This window comes from Papilio polytes, unplaced genomic scaffold, assembly GCF_000836215.1.
Source record: "Papilio polytes unplaced genomic scaffold, Ppol_1.0 DF824102.1, whole genome shotgun sequence".
In the NCBI taxonomy this organism is placed as follows: domain Eukaryota; kingdom Metazoa; phylum Arthropoda; class Insecta; order Lepidoptera; family Papilionidae; genus Papilio; species Papilio polytes.
The window spans coordinates 4,819,322-4,836,248 of NW_013525102.1; the positions used below are offsets into that span (position 1 = coordinate 4,819,322).

Sequence of the window (16,927 nt, forward strand, 5' to 3'; positions counted from 1 at the left end):
TGTTGTAAGATCGAATCGAAAAAAACAAAATATTGTTTATTCCATGTCATCGGCATCGATATGTATGCTTTTACATTATTATTGTAAATCTAAAATGGGTTGAATAAGTGATGAAATTAAAGTTGTGTTTGTGAAAACGTGAAGAATTTTAATAATTAGGCAGCTTAAAATGTGAACATGGCTGCTTCATTGACAGTATTAGTCATAACATTTTGGCTTCGGTGCACAATAGTGTATGGATACGAGTTTATATCACAATATCCTATTCATCACAATGAGACTTTTAAATTTTATCACCTTATAGTTGATAAAATTAGTGGCCAAGTGTACGTAGGTTCAGTGAATTGGTTACATCAGTTGAGTCCAGATTTAAAACCGATACATGTTATTCGGACCGGTCCTAAACTAGATAATCCTATGTGCCATGCCAGTGGATGCCCGTCCCCTGACATTCAAACGACGTGGATTGACAATGTAAATAAAATATTGGTCATAGATCAAGAGTCCAGAATAGTGATAGCGTGCGGATCAGTAGCGCAAGGATCCTGCGTTAAATATAAACTGGGGGATATATCTGCGGAACCGGACCCTATTCCGGTGAGTGTTGCGGCAAATGACGCAGAGGCTTCGACTTATGCATTCATAGGCCCGGAAAGATACAACTCCTGGGACCGTTCCAATGTATTGTATGTGGGTACTACTTTTACTAATATTGGAGATTATCGACATGATGTCCCCGCAATTTCCAGTCGCGACCTTATGTCTCTTGAACTGGCGCAGTTCACATTTTCGAAGCAAAGTTTGGTACAAATAGATGTTAAGTACAGAGATAATTTTCTAGTGCAATATGTGTATGGTTTTAATGTAAGTGATTATGCTTATTTCCTAATTATTCAAAAACATTCTCACTTAGCTGGAAATGAAGAACTTGGTTATGTGTCACGCTTAGCCCGCACTTGTGTCAATGATGACAACTATAACAGTTATACTGAGGTTACATTAGAGTGTCATGTTAAGGAGGGAACCATAAACGATAAGATTGAAATTGTCAATTATAACTTAGTTCAGGATGCAAAAATAGCCAATGCCGGTGTTAAGTTAGCAAATCAATTAGGTATTGAAATTGGTGATCCTATTCTTGTTGCATCATTTAGCCCTTCTAAGGGCATCAGTAATGAACCTATTAACAAATCTGCTATCTGTGTGTTTTCCTTACAGGAAATAGAAGTTAAGTTTAATGAAAATGTTCATATGTGTTTTAATGGCAGCACTAAAGCTCGTAACATGGGATACATATCAGGTATGATATCTGATGGTAAATGCCCTAGTGTCGGTTCCACTGGTAATATACTAAATTTTTGTGAAGTTGGTCTTAAAATTAGTGGACTGTATCCTATTAAAACAATGTCAGTAATAAGTTGGAATGACACATTAATCTCCTCTATAACTATGTCAGTAACTGGGTTACACACTGTAGCTTTCCTTGGTAGTAATGATGGAGTTTTGAAAAAAGTACTAATTGATGCAGAGAAATCTTCAGAATACTCAAGTGACGTAATTTTACCAGGACAAAGGATACTTCCAGATACAACATTGTCACCATATCACAAAACTCTGTATGTGTTAGCCAGAAATACTATTGTACAAATACCAACAGAGAAGTGTGCAGAGCATGGTAACTGTTCATCTTGTCTTGAATCAAATGATCCACATTGTGGCTGGTGTTCATTGGAAAAGAGATGCACAGTACAAAGTATGTGTCAAAAGGGCACCCAGAGTGCTCCTAGATGGCTGTCTCAATATACAGGTCAGCAGTGTATTGATTTTGAGCAAATATTACCTGAAAGGATTTCAATTAATGAAATAACAACAGTACAGCTCGTGATTAGAACTCTACCAGAGCTCCCCTTTGGGGCCAAATATAAATGTGTTTTTGGTAATGCCCCTCCAATTGATGCTGCGGTAACTTCCAATGGTTTAGCATGTCCAACTCCTGATATAAAACATAGGCCTAAAATAACACAAGGTCAAGATCATGTTTATGTCCCACTCTCTGTGCATTCTTCAGAAACCAATAAAGATTTTGTATCTCGGAACTTTGCTTTTTATGATTGTGGCCAACATATTACTTGTCACACCTGCATACTGAGTGAATGGGCTTGCAATTGGTGCATTTACGACAATAAGTGTACTCACGATGCTTCTGTGTGTCAAAGAACAATTATAAGTGGAGAAAACAACCCCACCAAGTTGCTTAACCATGGCATTGGCCATTGTCCTAGAATAAGGCAATATAAGAAACCTATATTATTGCCTAATAATGTTCCTAAAGAACTGGAATTAGAAGTGGAAAATTTACCTCATTTGCAACCGGGTCACACAGGTTTTCAATGTTCAGTAAGCATTGAAGTTGCCAACATGATTTTACCTGCTAGAGTTGAGTCAAATCACTTTATTGTTTGTGACAAGACCACTTACTCCTATGAAGAAGATGTTGGTGAATATAATGTCAGTGTTAAAGTAGTATGGAACCACAATCATTATATAGATACAATAAATATTACTTTATACAAGTGTGAAATTCTTGGTTCTCATAGAGACCATGCTGATTGTTCTCTATGCATCACAAGAAATTCTATTTACCAGTGTACTTGGTGTGGTAACTCATGTTCCTACAGTGAATCTTGCCTTGAAAATCCCGTGACAGAATGTCCTAAGCCTAGAATAGATATGATAAAGCCACTAAGTGGACCCATTGAAGGTGGCACAATTGTTACAATTGAAGGGAGTAACCTTGGTTTAAGAGTGGAAGAAGTGACAGGCAAAGTTAGAATTGGAGATGTATTATGTGATATTGTTGACTTTGAAGTATCTGTCAGTATAACATGTCGCACAGGCCCATCTAATGGCTCTGTTGTTGCGCCTGTGATTGTCCAAAATGATGCTGGCTATACAGAGTCAAGTGTTTTGTTTAGTTATAAAAATATAAAACTGCAGGGGATTTATCCTGGACTTGGCCCTGTTTCAGGAGGGACTCAGTTAGCAATTGGAGGGCAACATCTTAATATTGGATCATCAGGTTCTGCATTTTTAGATGAATTACCATGTGCTGTCAACAAAACGCAATCTTCAAATAGCAGGTTAATATGTGTCTCACCAAAGGCAAATACACCAAGGGTTATACACACATTAACAGTTGTTATTGATAATGCTAATAGGACATTATATGGTGATTTGTTTAATTACACAGCAGACCCTACAATCATGGAAATAAAACCATTAAAGAGCTTTGTGTCGGGTGGTAGAATGATAACAGTCCATGGAACAAATTTGCATACCATTCAGAAGCCATTAATGAAATTATATTATGGAAATGAGATATCTCCAATTAATTTCACAGCCTGTGTAGTTCTTAACTCAAATCAAATGGAATGTCCTAGTCCTGCAGTTAACAAGAAATATGACGAGATTTTAATGGCAACTAAATCACAAACAAGCACTCCACAGATAGCAATGAAGGTTGGATTTGTAATGGACAATGTGGAAACTATGCATGACTTAGAGAAATATTTTAATCCACCTAGAACTTACATGGTTTTTGTTGAGGATCCACATGTTTACCAATTTCCCAGTCGCATAAAATCATATAAGGGTGATCCTTTAGTAATAGAAGGCGAAAATTTAATAAGAGCAAGTGATGAATCCGATGTTGTAGTAACAATTGGTACCCAACCATGTAATGTCACAAGTTTGACTATGCAGCAATTGTTATGTACACCACCCGAAATACAACCGTTTAACACTGACGAAAATGGAGTACAAATAAGTGATATTAACTTGCCATTAGTTGTTGTAAAAGTTGGTAAAAACTTAAGGTTCCCAATTGGCTACCTTCATTATGAATTACTACGTAATTATAATTTTCCCCCAGAAGCTATAGCTGGTATTGCTGCCGGAACATTCTTTTTAGTTCTTATATTTATGATAGTTCTAGTTATGTATAGAAGAAGGAGCACAAAAGCTGAGAGAGAATATAAGAGAATACAAATTCAAATGGACACTCTAGAAAGTAATGTGAGGCTTGAATGTAAATTGGCTTTTGCAGAACTGCAAACTGATATGTCTGATTTGGCAGCTGATTTGGAACATTCCGGAATTCCAACACTTGATCATGTCAATTACGTTATGAAAGTATTTTTTCCTGGAGTATCTGATCACCCAATATTAAATGTGCAACGTCAATTTATAAACACTCCACGAACTAATTACGATGCCGCTATGATTCAATTCGAGCAACTGCTGAATAATAAATGTTTCCTTCTGTCATTTATCGACACATTAGAGGCTCAAAAGTCATTTAACATACGAGATAAGGTTAACGTAGCTTCTCTTCTTATGATCATCCTGATGGGAAAAATGGAATATGCTACAGATATTCTTAAATCCTTGCTTCTGCGATTGATCGAAAAATCAGTTTGTAACAAACATCCTCAACTAATGTTGCGGAGAACAGAGAGTGTTGTGGAGAAAATGTTGACAAACTGGATGGCTTTGTGTATGTATTATTATCTTAAAGATTATGCAGGCTCCTCTTTGTTTTTACTGTTCAAAGCTATTAAACATCAAATAGAAAAAGGTGTTGTGGATGCCATAACGCACGAAGCCCGTTATTCGCTTTCTGAAGAAAAACTGTTAAAGGAGCAGATCGATTATCAAATGGTAACATTGCATGTGATTCAGGATGATTTTGACGATAAAATTCAATGTAAAGTTTTAGATTGTGATAGTATATCTCAGGTAAAGTCAAAAATCTTAGACTCTCTATTTAAAAACACTCCATTTTCCATGCGCCCCTCCGTCCACGAAGTTGATTTAGAATGGCGGCATGGCAGAGGTGGTCATGTTACTCTCCAAGACGAGGATGTCACGACAAAAACATTAAATGGTTGGAGAAAATTAAATACTTTGGCTCATTATGGAGTAAAAGAGTCTGCTATCATGTCCTTGATTCCGCGACAGAATGATAGCTTTAATACCCCATATAAAATACCCTGTAAAAATTGTACTGGCATATATTGCTCCAATTCTCACATAAGAGTTTACAATAGCGATATTACTGATCAAAATGTTCATTTTTTTCATTTAGTGAAACCCATTGAGTACCAACATATTATAAATAAATCATCTGAACATAGTCACAAAGCTATTCCAGAAATATTTCTTACGAGACTTCTTTCGACAAAGGGAACAGTACATAAATTTGTTGATGACTTTTTTGGTACAATACTAACGGTAAACGAAGTATTACCTCCTGCAGTGAAATGGCTGTTCGATCTGTTTGATGATGCAGCAAGAGCACATGGCATTATCAATCCGGAAGTCGTACATGCTTGGAAGTCAAACAGCCTACCGTTACGTTTCTGGGTAAATCTGATCAAAAATCCAGATTTTATTTTTGATATAAACAAAACGGCAACCGTCGATTCCTCTCTTTCTGTGATCGCTCAAACCTTTATGGACGCATGTTCACTATCTGAACATAGGCTTTGCAAAGACTCCCCGTCCAATAAACTACTTTTTGCAAAAGACCTCCCAACATACAGAGATATGGTGATTCAATTTTACCAAGCTGTGTCCCAGTTACCCCAAGTTTCGGACCAAGAGCTAAGCACGTCGATGCAACAGCTTTCAGTGGAACAACTGAATGAGTTCGATACACTGTCAGCTCTCAAAGAATTGTACATCTACGTCAGTAAATACAGAGAACAAATTATGCTAGGGTTAGAAAATAAAATGCACTTAGCTCATAAATTAGACAATATAGCTTGCACTATGGAAGGAGATCCGACCTCCATATGCTGACTATATGATGATGTTACTTACGATTTGATTGCATTTACCTAATTTATTTATACAATACATATTTTGTAAAAAGGAAAAGCTTTAATTTATTCTGAAATACTCAGATTTTAATACAGACATGTAAAAAGACTGTAAAATATGAGTTCCATAATTCTAAGTAAAGTTGGTAGCAGATATGACATTATGATTTCTGCGGTCACATCTTGAAATTTAATTTTGGTATTTAGCCTTTAAGTGATTTTGTATTTTAAGGTAATTCATGAACAAATATTGTATGATGTCATAATTTGCAAGTGCTTATAGTTGATGAATATTTTATTGCATATATTCTGTTTAGTAATTTACTAAAAACATTGATCTGATTTATGTACGAGTTATTGTTCTGATTGTAATACCTCTCCCAGTGGCCATATTTCATTACTTATGCCATTTTAAAATTGATTATAATAAGTACCTTTAATTATTTCTTTAATGCATATTATAACTCCCTAAATTATATACAAATTTGGCACTGAACTTAGTTTGTAATGTAAATTATTCACATGTATTGCATCTAACAACATACTTAATGATTTATGTGTAATTATAATAATAAATAAGTACATGTAAAGAGAACTAAGTTTTATTTTAAGGAAATTGTTGTGATATTTGTATTTGGAATATTCATAACGTTTTATGAATTCATATTTTTTACTGAAAATGTTCATAAATAGTAATAGTCCGTTCATGAAAATGTAAATTGTATAAAATATAAATAAATGTTTTTAGCACACTTTCAATGTTTATCACAATGATTTAAATTTATAAAAAAATTACTTTGATACTAAGATTCTCGAATTAATGTCACAATACTTTGATGTAATAGAATACTCACTTGAATCTCTATATTGTATTTCGTAAGTAAAAATTATTTTGATCTCATGTTTTTGTTATTGCTCAACTTTGTGTAAAAAGAGAGGAAACAATATTTAATACGAAAATTACCATATTTAATATTTATTAATGCCGACATCCAATCGTATGGTTAATGTTGTACCGCAATCCATTCTTATCGTTACCTCTCTGTTCAGAATATAGATAAAATTGTGTTTCCAAACATGATGAAGATGTCATTATAATATTCCATCTACAAAATAGTTTAAGACTAGATGTATGTCTTAGATATTAAGTCCGCGTAAATTCACCCGTCTCTTAAAATTTTATATTATTAAAATTAGAAATATACTTATTTATCAATCTTTTGTAATAATTAATTTGAATATGAATGGGTAAACAAAATGCTGTATTATTTATTGCAACATTTATTCAACATGAAATTAACATACATTTTGACAAGCAATCTTTTAACACTGTGAGAGAGACAAAGCACTGCACAGAAACATATCTCTTTATGTGACATGTTTTGTACAGTTGCTTTGACACTTGAAACTCGTGGTCACCTTAGTTCACACTGCACAGTGGCCACGCAGCTCAACCAAAACATAAAATAAGTTGTACAAATTAAATACAATAATCAGGTTAAAATAGACTAACCAAAAATACACGAAAGTTGTGTTCCTTTTATCATAGCGGCGTACCATTAGAATTTTCAAAACAACTTCTTTCATATCATAGTATGTAGTTTATACATACATTTGTAAAGAATTTACACTACCTATCACAATTATACTTAAAATGTCGTATACATACTTAAAAATGCTTCAAGTGACAAAAGAAAATGCATAAACATTAAGTAATAAATAGTACAATAGATTTACAATGCACAATTACAATAAATACAACTGAAACACAATTGTTTCCACACAATCAAAATTACCGTCAATAATCAAGTCAATGAGACAAAAAAATGTAAACGGTGATTACCACTACAGAAACACTAGTTATAAACGTGTTTTTACAAATGTTTCGGCAATGGGAACACACGGTTACAAACACGTTATTACGTCATAACATTCATGTGATCATAGCTACTGCTACTTGAGATCGAATTTGGTCTGCTAATGTAAGTACCACATTCTAAGTAACACAAAGTATACATATTGCAAAAATATGAATACAATAAATAATTCAACACAAGCATACACTTTTAACCAAAATCTATAAACTATTGGTCATAACAAAGGCGTCACCAGTCGATGAGCCAAGCTAAGGGTGGACAGCTTTTATTAATTCGAAATTTTAAATCTACTTTACATAGATTCTCTGAAGGGTGAGTAGTTGGCCCAACGTCGACGACGCCCATGGGTCATAAATAAATTTTATAATTGATATAAAAAGAACACTAGATAAATGTGTCTTCTACGTTAATTTTCCCTAAAGATATATTATTACAAATATCAACCAAAATCTTCACAAACAAGCTAACGACCGATTCAAACATACAAATATGTAATTTTACAAACTATTCAAGTACAAAAATATCGAGATTCACTGCATTATATTCCTTGGAATTCACTTTTGCTACGAATTACTTCAAATTTATTTGACGACAAGCTGGTTCACCAGTACATAAATTCGGAAAACCTTGTTTTATTAACAAAAAAACAAAAGTTCGTTAAAAACCATCTTCAAAATGAAAAGCAAATGGTAAAACAAATTGTCCAATTAGGTATCAGAATTAAAGTAAGTTTAAATTGGAATGTCTCAACTATTTAGATTGGATTTTAAAATTATCTGCCTAAATGTAAAAGGTAATTTTAAATAAATCTCTCACTGTGGCATACTAGAATTTAATAATTATCTTGAAAAAGGTGTCACTGCACTTAAAATACAGTTAGATGCTTTTAAAATCGTAGACACTAACATGTAGTGAAATTAATGTTAATGTGACTTGTGAATATTGAGTTACTAGGAATTTGTTTTCAAAACATTTAATATTGTGTTAGCCAGACCTATATCAAGGAAGTGTTATTTTATTCGTATTGAAAATATAATTAACTATTCTCTTGCGAACATGCTTTGTTTAATAAATATTCGCATTTAACAAACATTCGATAGTTAAATAAAATTACATCAATTAAATATAAAAAGAAATGGAAAGCATTACAAGTTTTACAATTATAAAAAAAAATGTGTAACAAATTAACAATAACCCAATGCAAATCAAACATTTCATTTCTAATTTTCTATAAATTTATCAATAACACGTTAATTATAATACTATATAATCTCTCAAAACTAATTGTGCTATGAATTCTTGTACTGTTTCTAATTTGTATCAATATTCAATCTACAAAAACGTTGCCAAAACAATCGATTTCGGTATCAGATATCACATATTATAAATAAAAATAATGTGCAGACAATATCATAGCAAATGTGCGTAAAACCTAGCACAATCGTTTTCTATTTGACCTTATTTAATCGCTTAATAAAATATGTCAAATAAAATGCATATTGGAATAATCTTAGTGTGGCCAAAAATCTCAAACATGTATATAATATCTTTTTGAACACAAATATTGTCCGTATTACAAATAATCGCAACATATACAAAATTCTACATATTTATATTTCAACTCGATCAACGAGGAGAGATAACAATTTCTATTCCAATGACCAATATATAATAAGTATTACAAAATAATCTTTGTAAAGGCACTTAACAATATATATTTATAATACTACATATAAATTAACGGAATTAATTGAACTTGGCGATTTATCGTATTCAATAACACGCAAATCCACTTTAATGACTAAAATTTTAGTCGAATATTAAAAAGAATTTCTTTATACATTAAAAACATAAATGAAAACTATCGGCTTCAAGCTCTAGGCATTGTAAGAAACCGCTCTATTGCACTCTCTTTAGTACATTAAATACTTTTTTAACTAACACATCTAGGAAACAAACAACTATAACCTAATAAATCGCCAAGGCTATGCCATTTTTGGCGATATAAAATCACCATTAAGTCACAGTTCATTCAAATTTAAAGCAGTGGTTTCCAACCTGTAAACCGCGATGCTTCGAAGAATTTTCGCCAACTTTAAACAAGTTATATCAAAGTCGCGTCAATAGAAGATTGAAAAACACTGTTTTACTATTGTAAATAAAAATAAACGAATAGGCCTTCAAGAATAGGAATATGAATACTTAGAGGTTCTGAGTTTTGTCGAGGGGGTCCCTGTAGATGATGGTGGCGGACTTGATGAGGTCGGGCTCGCGGGCGGCGGCGGGCGCGTCCTTGGGCGCCTTGTCGTGCGCCATGAGCAGGCCGCCCACCAGCCCCGCCAGCGCGCGGTCCAGCCACGTCACCGGGTTGGCGTACACCAGTCCGCCCTCGTAGAAGCCCAGGTGGCCGCCGTGCGACAGCTCCAAGTACATCGCTTTATCGTGTGAACCTACAATGAACGTTATGGAGTTACTATTATACTATACTAGATTTCGCCCGCGACTCCGTCCGCGTCGAATTAAAAAAAACAAAAGTGAATAGCCTATGTATTCTTCCAGACTACCATCCTCTATATCTATACTAAATTTCATCAAAATCCGTTCAGCCGTTTACAGTCTACAAACATCCATCCATCTAAACTTTGGCATTTATAACATTAGTATGGTTAACGCTTATTCTAATCCTGAATAAATATTATGTACAAGCTTTCATCCGCGTGATAAAAAAAAAGGTAAGCAACCTATGTGTTTTTCCAGATTATGCTCTACATCTGTGCCAAATTTCATCCAGAGCCATTCAGCTGTTTAAACTATATACTCTTACATCCATCTAAACGTTCGCATTTATAATATTTGCAAAATGGTAAAAACAATATAAAAAACATTTTTAAATCAGTATAAATAACATGCTTTACTAACAGTGTACAATGCACTATGTTAAATCCAATATGCCTCTACGAAATGGCGATGTACAAGATAATAGTAGAAATTCAATAAAAAAAAACTTTTATTTAAAGTAATGTTAGGTCTTTGTACATACGAGAAACATAGTATTGAGTTTTAAGTAAATAAAAGATAACCTTAGTTGCATTTGCTAAAAGGAAATTAAGCATTTAGGTTAATTGCACAAGCAATCGGTGAACGGAAATTAATAATTGTTTGCGGCTACGCTCAGAAACTGAATACAGACTAAAGGATAACATGTAAATATATTTTGCTAAAGTTAGTCTGTAAACCGGCTGTCGGGAAACGTTACATTGTTACCAAAAGTTATAAATATTTATATTGGCAATACTCACTAACAAATTCCCGTGCAACTGGCAACAGCTGTTCAGGAACTATGGGATCATCTCGTGCGTTTATAAACACCATTGGGGTTTTTATATTATCGAGGTAGAATGCTGAGGAACTCCATTTGTATAAATCCGTTACAGATTCAAACCCGTACACACGCCTGTCAAATATTATTAATTTATAATTAATTCTTATTTACATTGGCACGAATAAATTAATCAATAAAAAGACAGGCAAGTTTATTAAAATTCTTTGGTCTATAGAAAAACTGGTCTATCGTTTAGAGGGCAATAAATGTATATTCTGTGATTAAGAGCGGGCGCTCCTTTACTAAACAATCGCACAACAGTTGTGCGATTGTCGATTGTTTTGCAGCCAATTCAACTATTTAGTTGCACAGCTAAAAATCGAGTAGCGCGCGCACCATATAAACTTATAGGAGCGAGACTTAACAGTTGTGCTATGGTTTAGTAAAAGGTGTGAGCGCGCTCTAATGAAAAAAAAATCGTTAGGCTATAAACCAAAGACCAATAACTAACCTTGAATAGGCTTCATCCAAGTCTGGCAAAGTACCGGCGGAGACAATCATGTTCTCGTCTAAAGTATATCTGTTCTTCATCTCTGGACTGAGCAGGATCCGCTTGTGCCGAGTTATTATGTTACGATAGTTATCAGTCATTATGTAAAGGTAGAAACGACGGAAATTCTGCCATTGCAATAGATGTACCATGGTGCTGGAAAAAAATTATTGTTATTTAAGCAAACAGAATTTTTTTTAAATAATTACCAAAACTAGCTAATATAGTTTTTGTTGCAGTCTGGGAGAAATATAATCAAAAAGAATATTAAAGTTTTGTTAAGTAGACTTCGAACTGTGTTGCAAATTAGCGCGCTTAAAAAAATACTTTTACTCTTTCTATCCCAGTCTTTTCACACACAATATCATTTGTTACTTAAAACAGAACATTTCTTGTCGGCGATTCATTAATTTTTCCACGATGAATCCATTCGTGTTTTAATTAGCATTGTTCTTATATATAAACATTCACGAAAATGACGTAATTAAGCGTATACCATGGTACAAAAGTAGACATAGACAAACGTTATGCTAATAGAATCGATATTCATATGCTGGGAGCGTCTACATCTGTATTGTAATTACGATTCATAGTTATCGATTTCTATGAGAAAAAATACATCAAAAACAAATGTGGATATAATGAAACTTCTTCATGCGTATACATTAATAATGATTACTTTTTATAAGAGTTTATTAACATTGATCTGTAGGTTATCTTAGTACGGCATACAAAGAGTCAATTATTAAGTCCACTAGTTGTCAAGATAATTATAATAAACTATAAAATATTTCGAATATTAAAAACTTTAAATTATTAACGTTTTATACGGATTTGAATTATAAAGAATAATTATAAAGAATAATAATTATAGCCACTATAAATCCTGAGTTACAAAATATCGTACATTCTAAAAAATATTTCTATAAACGTGTCAGTCAGAAAGCATTGTTATAGTCTACTCGAGTAATAAGAGTATACCAATTGTCAATCGGAACATCGTTTAGCGTCGAAACACGTTTCTTGCCGCGTGATACCACTGGCACATGTAATTGTCCCCGCTGTCAACTACTTCATAAAACTCGTACAGCAAACAATGTTGTTAAATGTTCCTTTACATTATTTATTAAAAGAAAGCAGAAAAGTAGGAGTTTAAAATGTAAATTTATAACGTAGGCGAACACTGCTGTTTTCAGAAATTTAATAATTTAGGGATATAATGTCATATCTATAGAAGAATGTAGATCGTAGTCTAGTATTAAAGTTGGCACTACTAACATCTATAGCGAAACGACAACTTGAGACAAAATTGCGAAACGATATTGATCAAAATTTCCACATAATATTTCTCTCTTTGGAGTTCTGTAGGTTTGTCCTTAAAATATCTAAAACGCAATCATATAAATTAACATAAGGAAACTATAAAATTATGAAAGATCGACACATGTTAATAAAACTAACTTATAATAAAATAGTATTATTAAGTACTAAATTGATAATGGTATAATGCAAAATATTACTACAATTTGTGCCCAGTTTTTACGAAAGACTCGCTATCAGATCAGACGACTCGACCTTGCTAAAGTGTTAGTAATTTGATAAGAAGTGAAAACCATACGTTAATAATACTAGAACATCTATTTTTGCACCGGAAACATATAAATTAGATGTTATACGCGACTGCAGAAACATTTAAAATGTAATACATGTGTTATGATAGTGGAGATTCACCAATAGATGTACAATAAGACGAATTGTTCACACTTACTCAATAGCATTGTATCCTTGGCATATAGAGATGCCTCCCACAATATTAAGAGGTCGCTTCCTGTCCTCGCCCAAATACTTCGATATCAAATTACCTCCTAGACTGAATCCGACTAGAACTAATTTGGTGTTCGGGTATCGTTCTATTAAATTATCAACCATGTAACCAAAGTCGTCAGTGTGGCCTGAAAATAATATTTACGTTAAACATTCTTCTTGCTCTTATCCTTTTTACTCTCACATAATGTAAATCTTTTGTGAGTAACACAACTGCTTCTATTTACATTAGTTAAATATATTACTATAATAGTAAAATTGCAAATAATCTGTTGCGAAACAAATACATAATTTGAGTGAACGTAACATAGTGGAACGCCTTGACATTGATTGGACAACGACAAATTGGAGAGACGGCCTTAATGACCTTGACTATCACATAATATACTAAATTAATCTTTGATGGGATTAATAATACTTTGATGAGATTAATAAACTATGTAGATGGTCCCTTGATAGATTATCCCATAGTAAAAAGCAAACATTGTTTGAAAATAATCATTGGTTAATATCATTGGTAGAATTAAGTGGCGGAATGTACAGCTGAAATTATAACTTCAGCAAATTATCGTATACAGTAGGTTCAAAATTGCTGCTTTTAAAACTAAATTACCAGACAGATAATAACAATATATGCAAGTTACGTACGTAAATTAGACAAAGATAGCAAGATATAACGGGTGATTCAAGTGTGATTGAAATGTAGGTAACATTTTATCGGATTACATAAATCTCATTATCAGAGATCTAGAAAAGTAAGTGAAGCATAACGTTTATTAGCATTATTGTGTTGAATGAGCGATTCATCGTATTGGTATTAAAGTCAAGGTCGTAGAGGCGTGACGACAGTGCTCTACAGACATTATGACATCCAAACTATATAGCGGTTCGCAATTTTGCACGAGATTTTTAATTGTGCACACTTTCTTATGCCAAGAAACGTTTGCAGCTAACCACGAGCCTGCATAAAGTTTGAATATTGTAATACTTATGTAAACAATGAGTCACCGTAGGAGAATATGCGGGCGCCTGTGACGGGCACGCTGGCGAGGGCTCCGATGTGGTTGAGCACGGCGCAGCGGTAGCCGTGGCATTGCGAGTAGTGTACATATGTACGGATGTACACGCTCTCCGACGTGTTGCCGATGCCGGGACAGATCGCCACCGTGACGTCATCTAAACATACATTTTACAATCAGAGCCGGATCAGCTTGTAACGTTTTTAGTTGCTAACCAATATTTAACCGTCAAATACGATTATGGGTAGACAATTTTTATTACTATGTAACTCAGTAATGTAATCCTCTTTTAAATTGTCAGTAATGTAATTACCAATGCTTTTATTTTTTTTTTTGTGATCGAAAATTAAAGGGATACTAAAATTAGAAACAATACGAGAATAAGGCGGCAGTTCGAAGTTATGACATCATCAAACCAATACTGAAACATAACATTACTCATTTCATTAATCATACCTATTCTTAAATTTAAAATTGTAATTATTCCATGACCTTGCAGTGTGACAAATTATTGTTGAATATGCATTATTGTGACAATGTTTTCATGCTAATAACACTAATTAATCTTTAGAATACATTTGTTTCTAATAAAATTACCTTTCTAAACAATTTTATTTTAAATGTGAAAGTTTACATGGACATATCTCCAAAAATGAATCTGGATAAATTTAGTAACAGATGTCAACACAAAAGATTTTTTTTTAAATTCCACATTGACAGAGATATGGGAAACTTTTACTTAGCATAATTAATACAGTACCAAAAATTAAAAAAATTTAAGTATCAATAAAGATCATGGCTAAAACAAATCCTACATGGTATTTAATTGTCATTTGCTATTTTTAAATAACAGTAATAGGCAATTATTACCACAGAACAATTTTCTAGAACACAATTATTTTTAGTGTTCTTAGTGATAACTTTAAGTGCTCTTTTGATAAGATAATCACTAATTGCAATAAATATACAATATTGTGTCAAAATTCACTGTATCAAAAGATAATTACACAGCTTACCTTCCCGTTCAGATCCAACTGGTTCATACAGATCATATGTGAGTGTCGACTTGTCTGGGAGAACCAGAGATATTCTGCCACCGATGGGCCAAGGGCATCTTACTCGGCCAATCAGACTATGAAGTATAGTCTGAACATGACCACTGAAGCCCCACAGTCTTGTTGGTGTGTAACTGTAGCAGATAATATTTATTATCAAATAAATAACTTGAAAGAATATATTTGTTTGTTTATGTTGGATGGTTGATTAGAAAGTTGTAACAAAATAAATCAATCTTATATTAAAAAAAATAGTCTTATTGAAAGAAATTGCTGTTATATTACTCAAAACAATACTAGAAGAGCCTATAAGTAATGTTAAATTTTTATTATAAAAACCTTGATATGAAAGAGATTATTTGTACCATAAAACTTGTACTTGTAATATGACCGGTTTAAATTAAGATTTTGGTTTGTGTATAGAAATATGCCTATTTTTAAAGTATTTGAAATACTATTTTATTTCTTATTTTAGGTAATGGTGAGCGATTTGATACTGTATACCGATTTGTAAATAAAACTGAATAGAATGATCTCATCATACATGCATCATTGCTCATCTACTTTTTACTATATTAGGATATTTTACAAATGAAATAATAAATAAGTTATTTTAACATAATTATGATTTAAATTAATCTGCCACTTACGGTTCATTTAAGAAGGGTGCGATGAATAAAATATTTTCAATAAAATTCCTGTCCCTTCCGTAAATCACGGGTTTATAAGGCTGGCTGTTTACGTTTAATATTCGGAAAAGAATGCACAAAATAACGGCAACCACGGCTAAAAGAACTGTCGACATTTTAACTATTCTTTTATTATATAAATCTCAATAAATATATTTCATACACGCTCATAGATTTACTCCACTAATTCACCATTGTCACATTCACAACACCACTCAGCATAACCTAATCCAAGATACTGAAAAGAATAAATGAAAACAGTATCTTTTCTTTCCCCGGCCTGCAATAATCCGTCAAGTTCTAGACTTTTTGGAAATAAGAAACAATAATTTTAAACCTTGATGCAGAACATTGATTGATTCGTCAGTTTTTTTAGCTTGTTTACCAGAACTGCGATACTATTGGATAAAACTTCGATCTTCCTTCTTTATAATTGGTCAAAAATAATGTTTGACAGTAAATCGCGTGATAACCACAGACAATGTTGAAAGAGCCAAAGACACACAGGCATCTGTAAATAGACCGGCAGAAAGAAATGGAGTTTTGTGCTTGTTAGATTTACGCCATTTTGGCGCTGACCGTCACTATTGGTAGCGGTGGTTAGGAATCGAACTAATTGTAGAGATAGAATTAACTAGCATTCTAATCAACAAGCACGTTTAAATGGAAAGGTATCAAAAGCTGTAATTTCCAAGCACCAACCTACAAA

The 16,927-nt window shown here is 33.1% G+C and overlaps 2 protein-coding genes across 2 annotated transcripts; one reads left to right on the forward strand and one right to left on the reverse strand.

Annotated features, from left to right (window-relative positions):
• Positions 1-29: 29 nt before the first annotated feature.
• Positions 30-7,100, forward strand: LOC106099614 (plexin-C1). The gene has a single exon (XM_013278203.1). It carries the CDS (start codon positions 178-180, stop codon positions 5,860-5,862), a length of 5,685 nt encoding a protein of 1,894 aa, XP_013133657.1. The 5' UTR covers positions 30-177; the 3' UTR covers positions 5,863-7,100.
• A 47-nt stretch (positions 7,101-7,147) lies between these two features.
• LOC106099615 (abhydrolase domain-containing protein 2) lies at positions 7,148-16,501 on the reverse strand. The gene is made up of 7 exons (XM_013278204.1): positions 16,180-16,501; positions 15,491-15,663; positions 14,464-14,631; positions 13,400-13,583; positions 11,593-11,787; positions 11,059-11,213; positions 7,148-10,209 (listed from the first exon to the last, which is right to left on the reverse strand). Exons 1-7 carry the CDS (start codon positions 16,332-16,334, stop codon positions 9,962-9,964), a joined length of 1,278 nt encoding a protein of 425 aa, XP_013133658.1. The 5' UTR covers positions 16,335-16,501; the 3' UTR covers positions 7,148-9,961.
• Positions 16,502-16,927: the final 426 nt, after the last annotated feature.

What these genes read in the sequence shown, in the direction of transcription:
- LOC106099615 (XM_013278204.1), bottom strand. Translation starts at nt 16,334, where the DNA reads ATGTCGACAGTTCTTTTAGCCGTGGTTGCCGTTATTTTGTGCATTCTT. An exon ending in CAAGGATACAATGCTATTGA is followed by an intron (nt 11,788 to 13,399) that starts GTAAGTGTGAAC and finishes ATTTTTTTCCAG; the next exon opens with CACCATGGTACATCTATTGC. An exon ending in AGTTGCACGGGAATTTGTTA is followed by an intron (nt 10,210 to 11,058) that starts GTGAGTATTGCC and finishes CGTTCATTGTAG; the next exon opens with GTTCACACGATAAAGCGATG.
- LOC106099614 (XM_013278203.1), top strand. Translation starts at nt 178, where the DNA reads ATGGCTGCTTCATTGACAGTATTAGTCATAACATTTTGGCTTCGGTGC.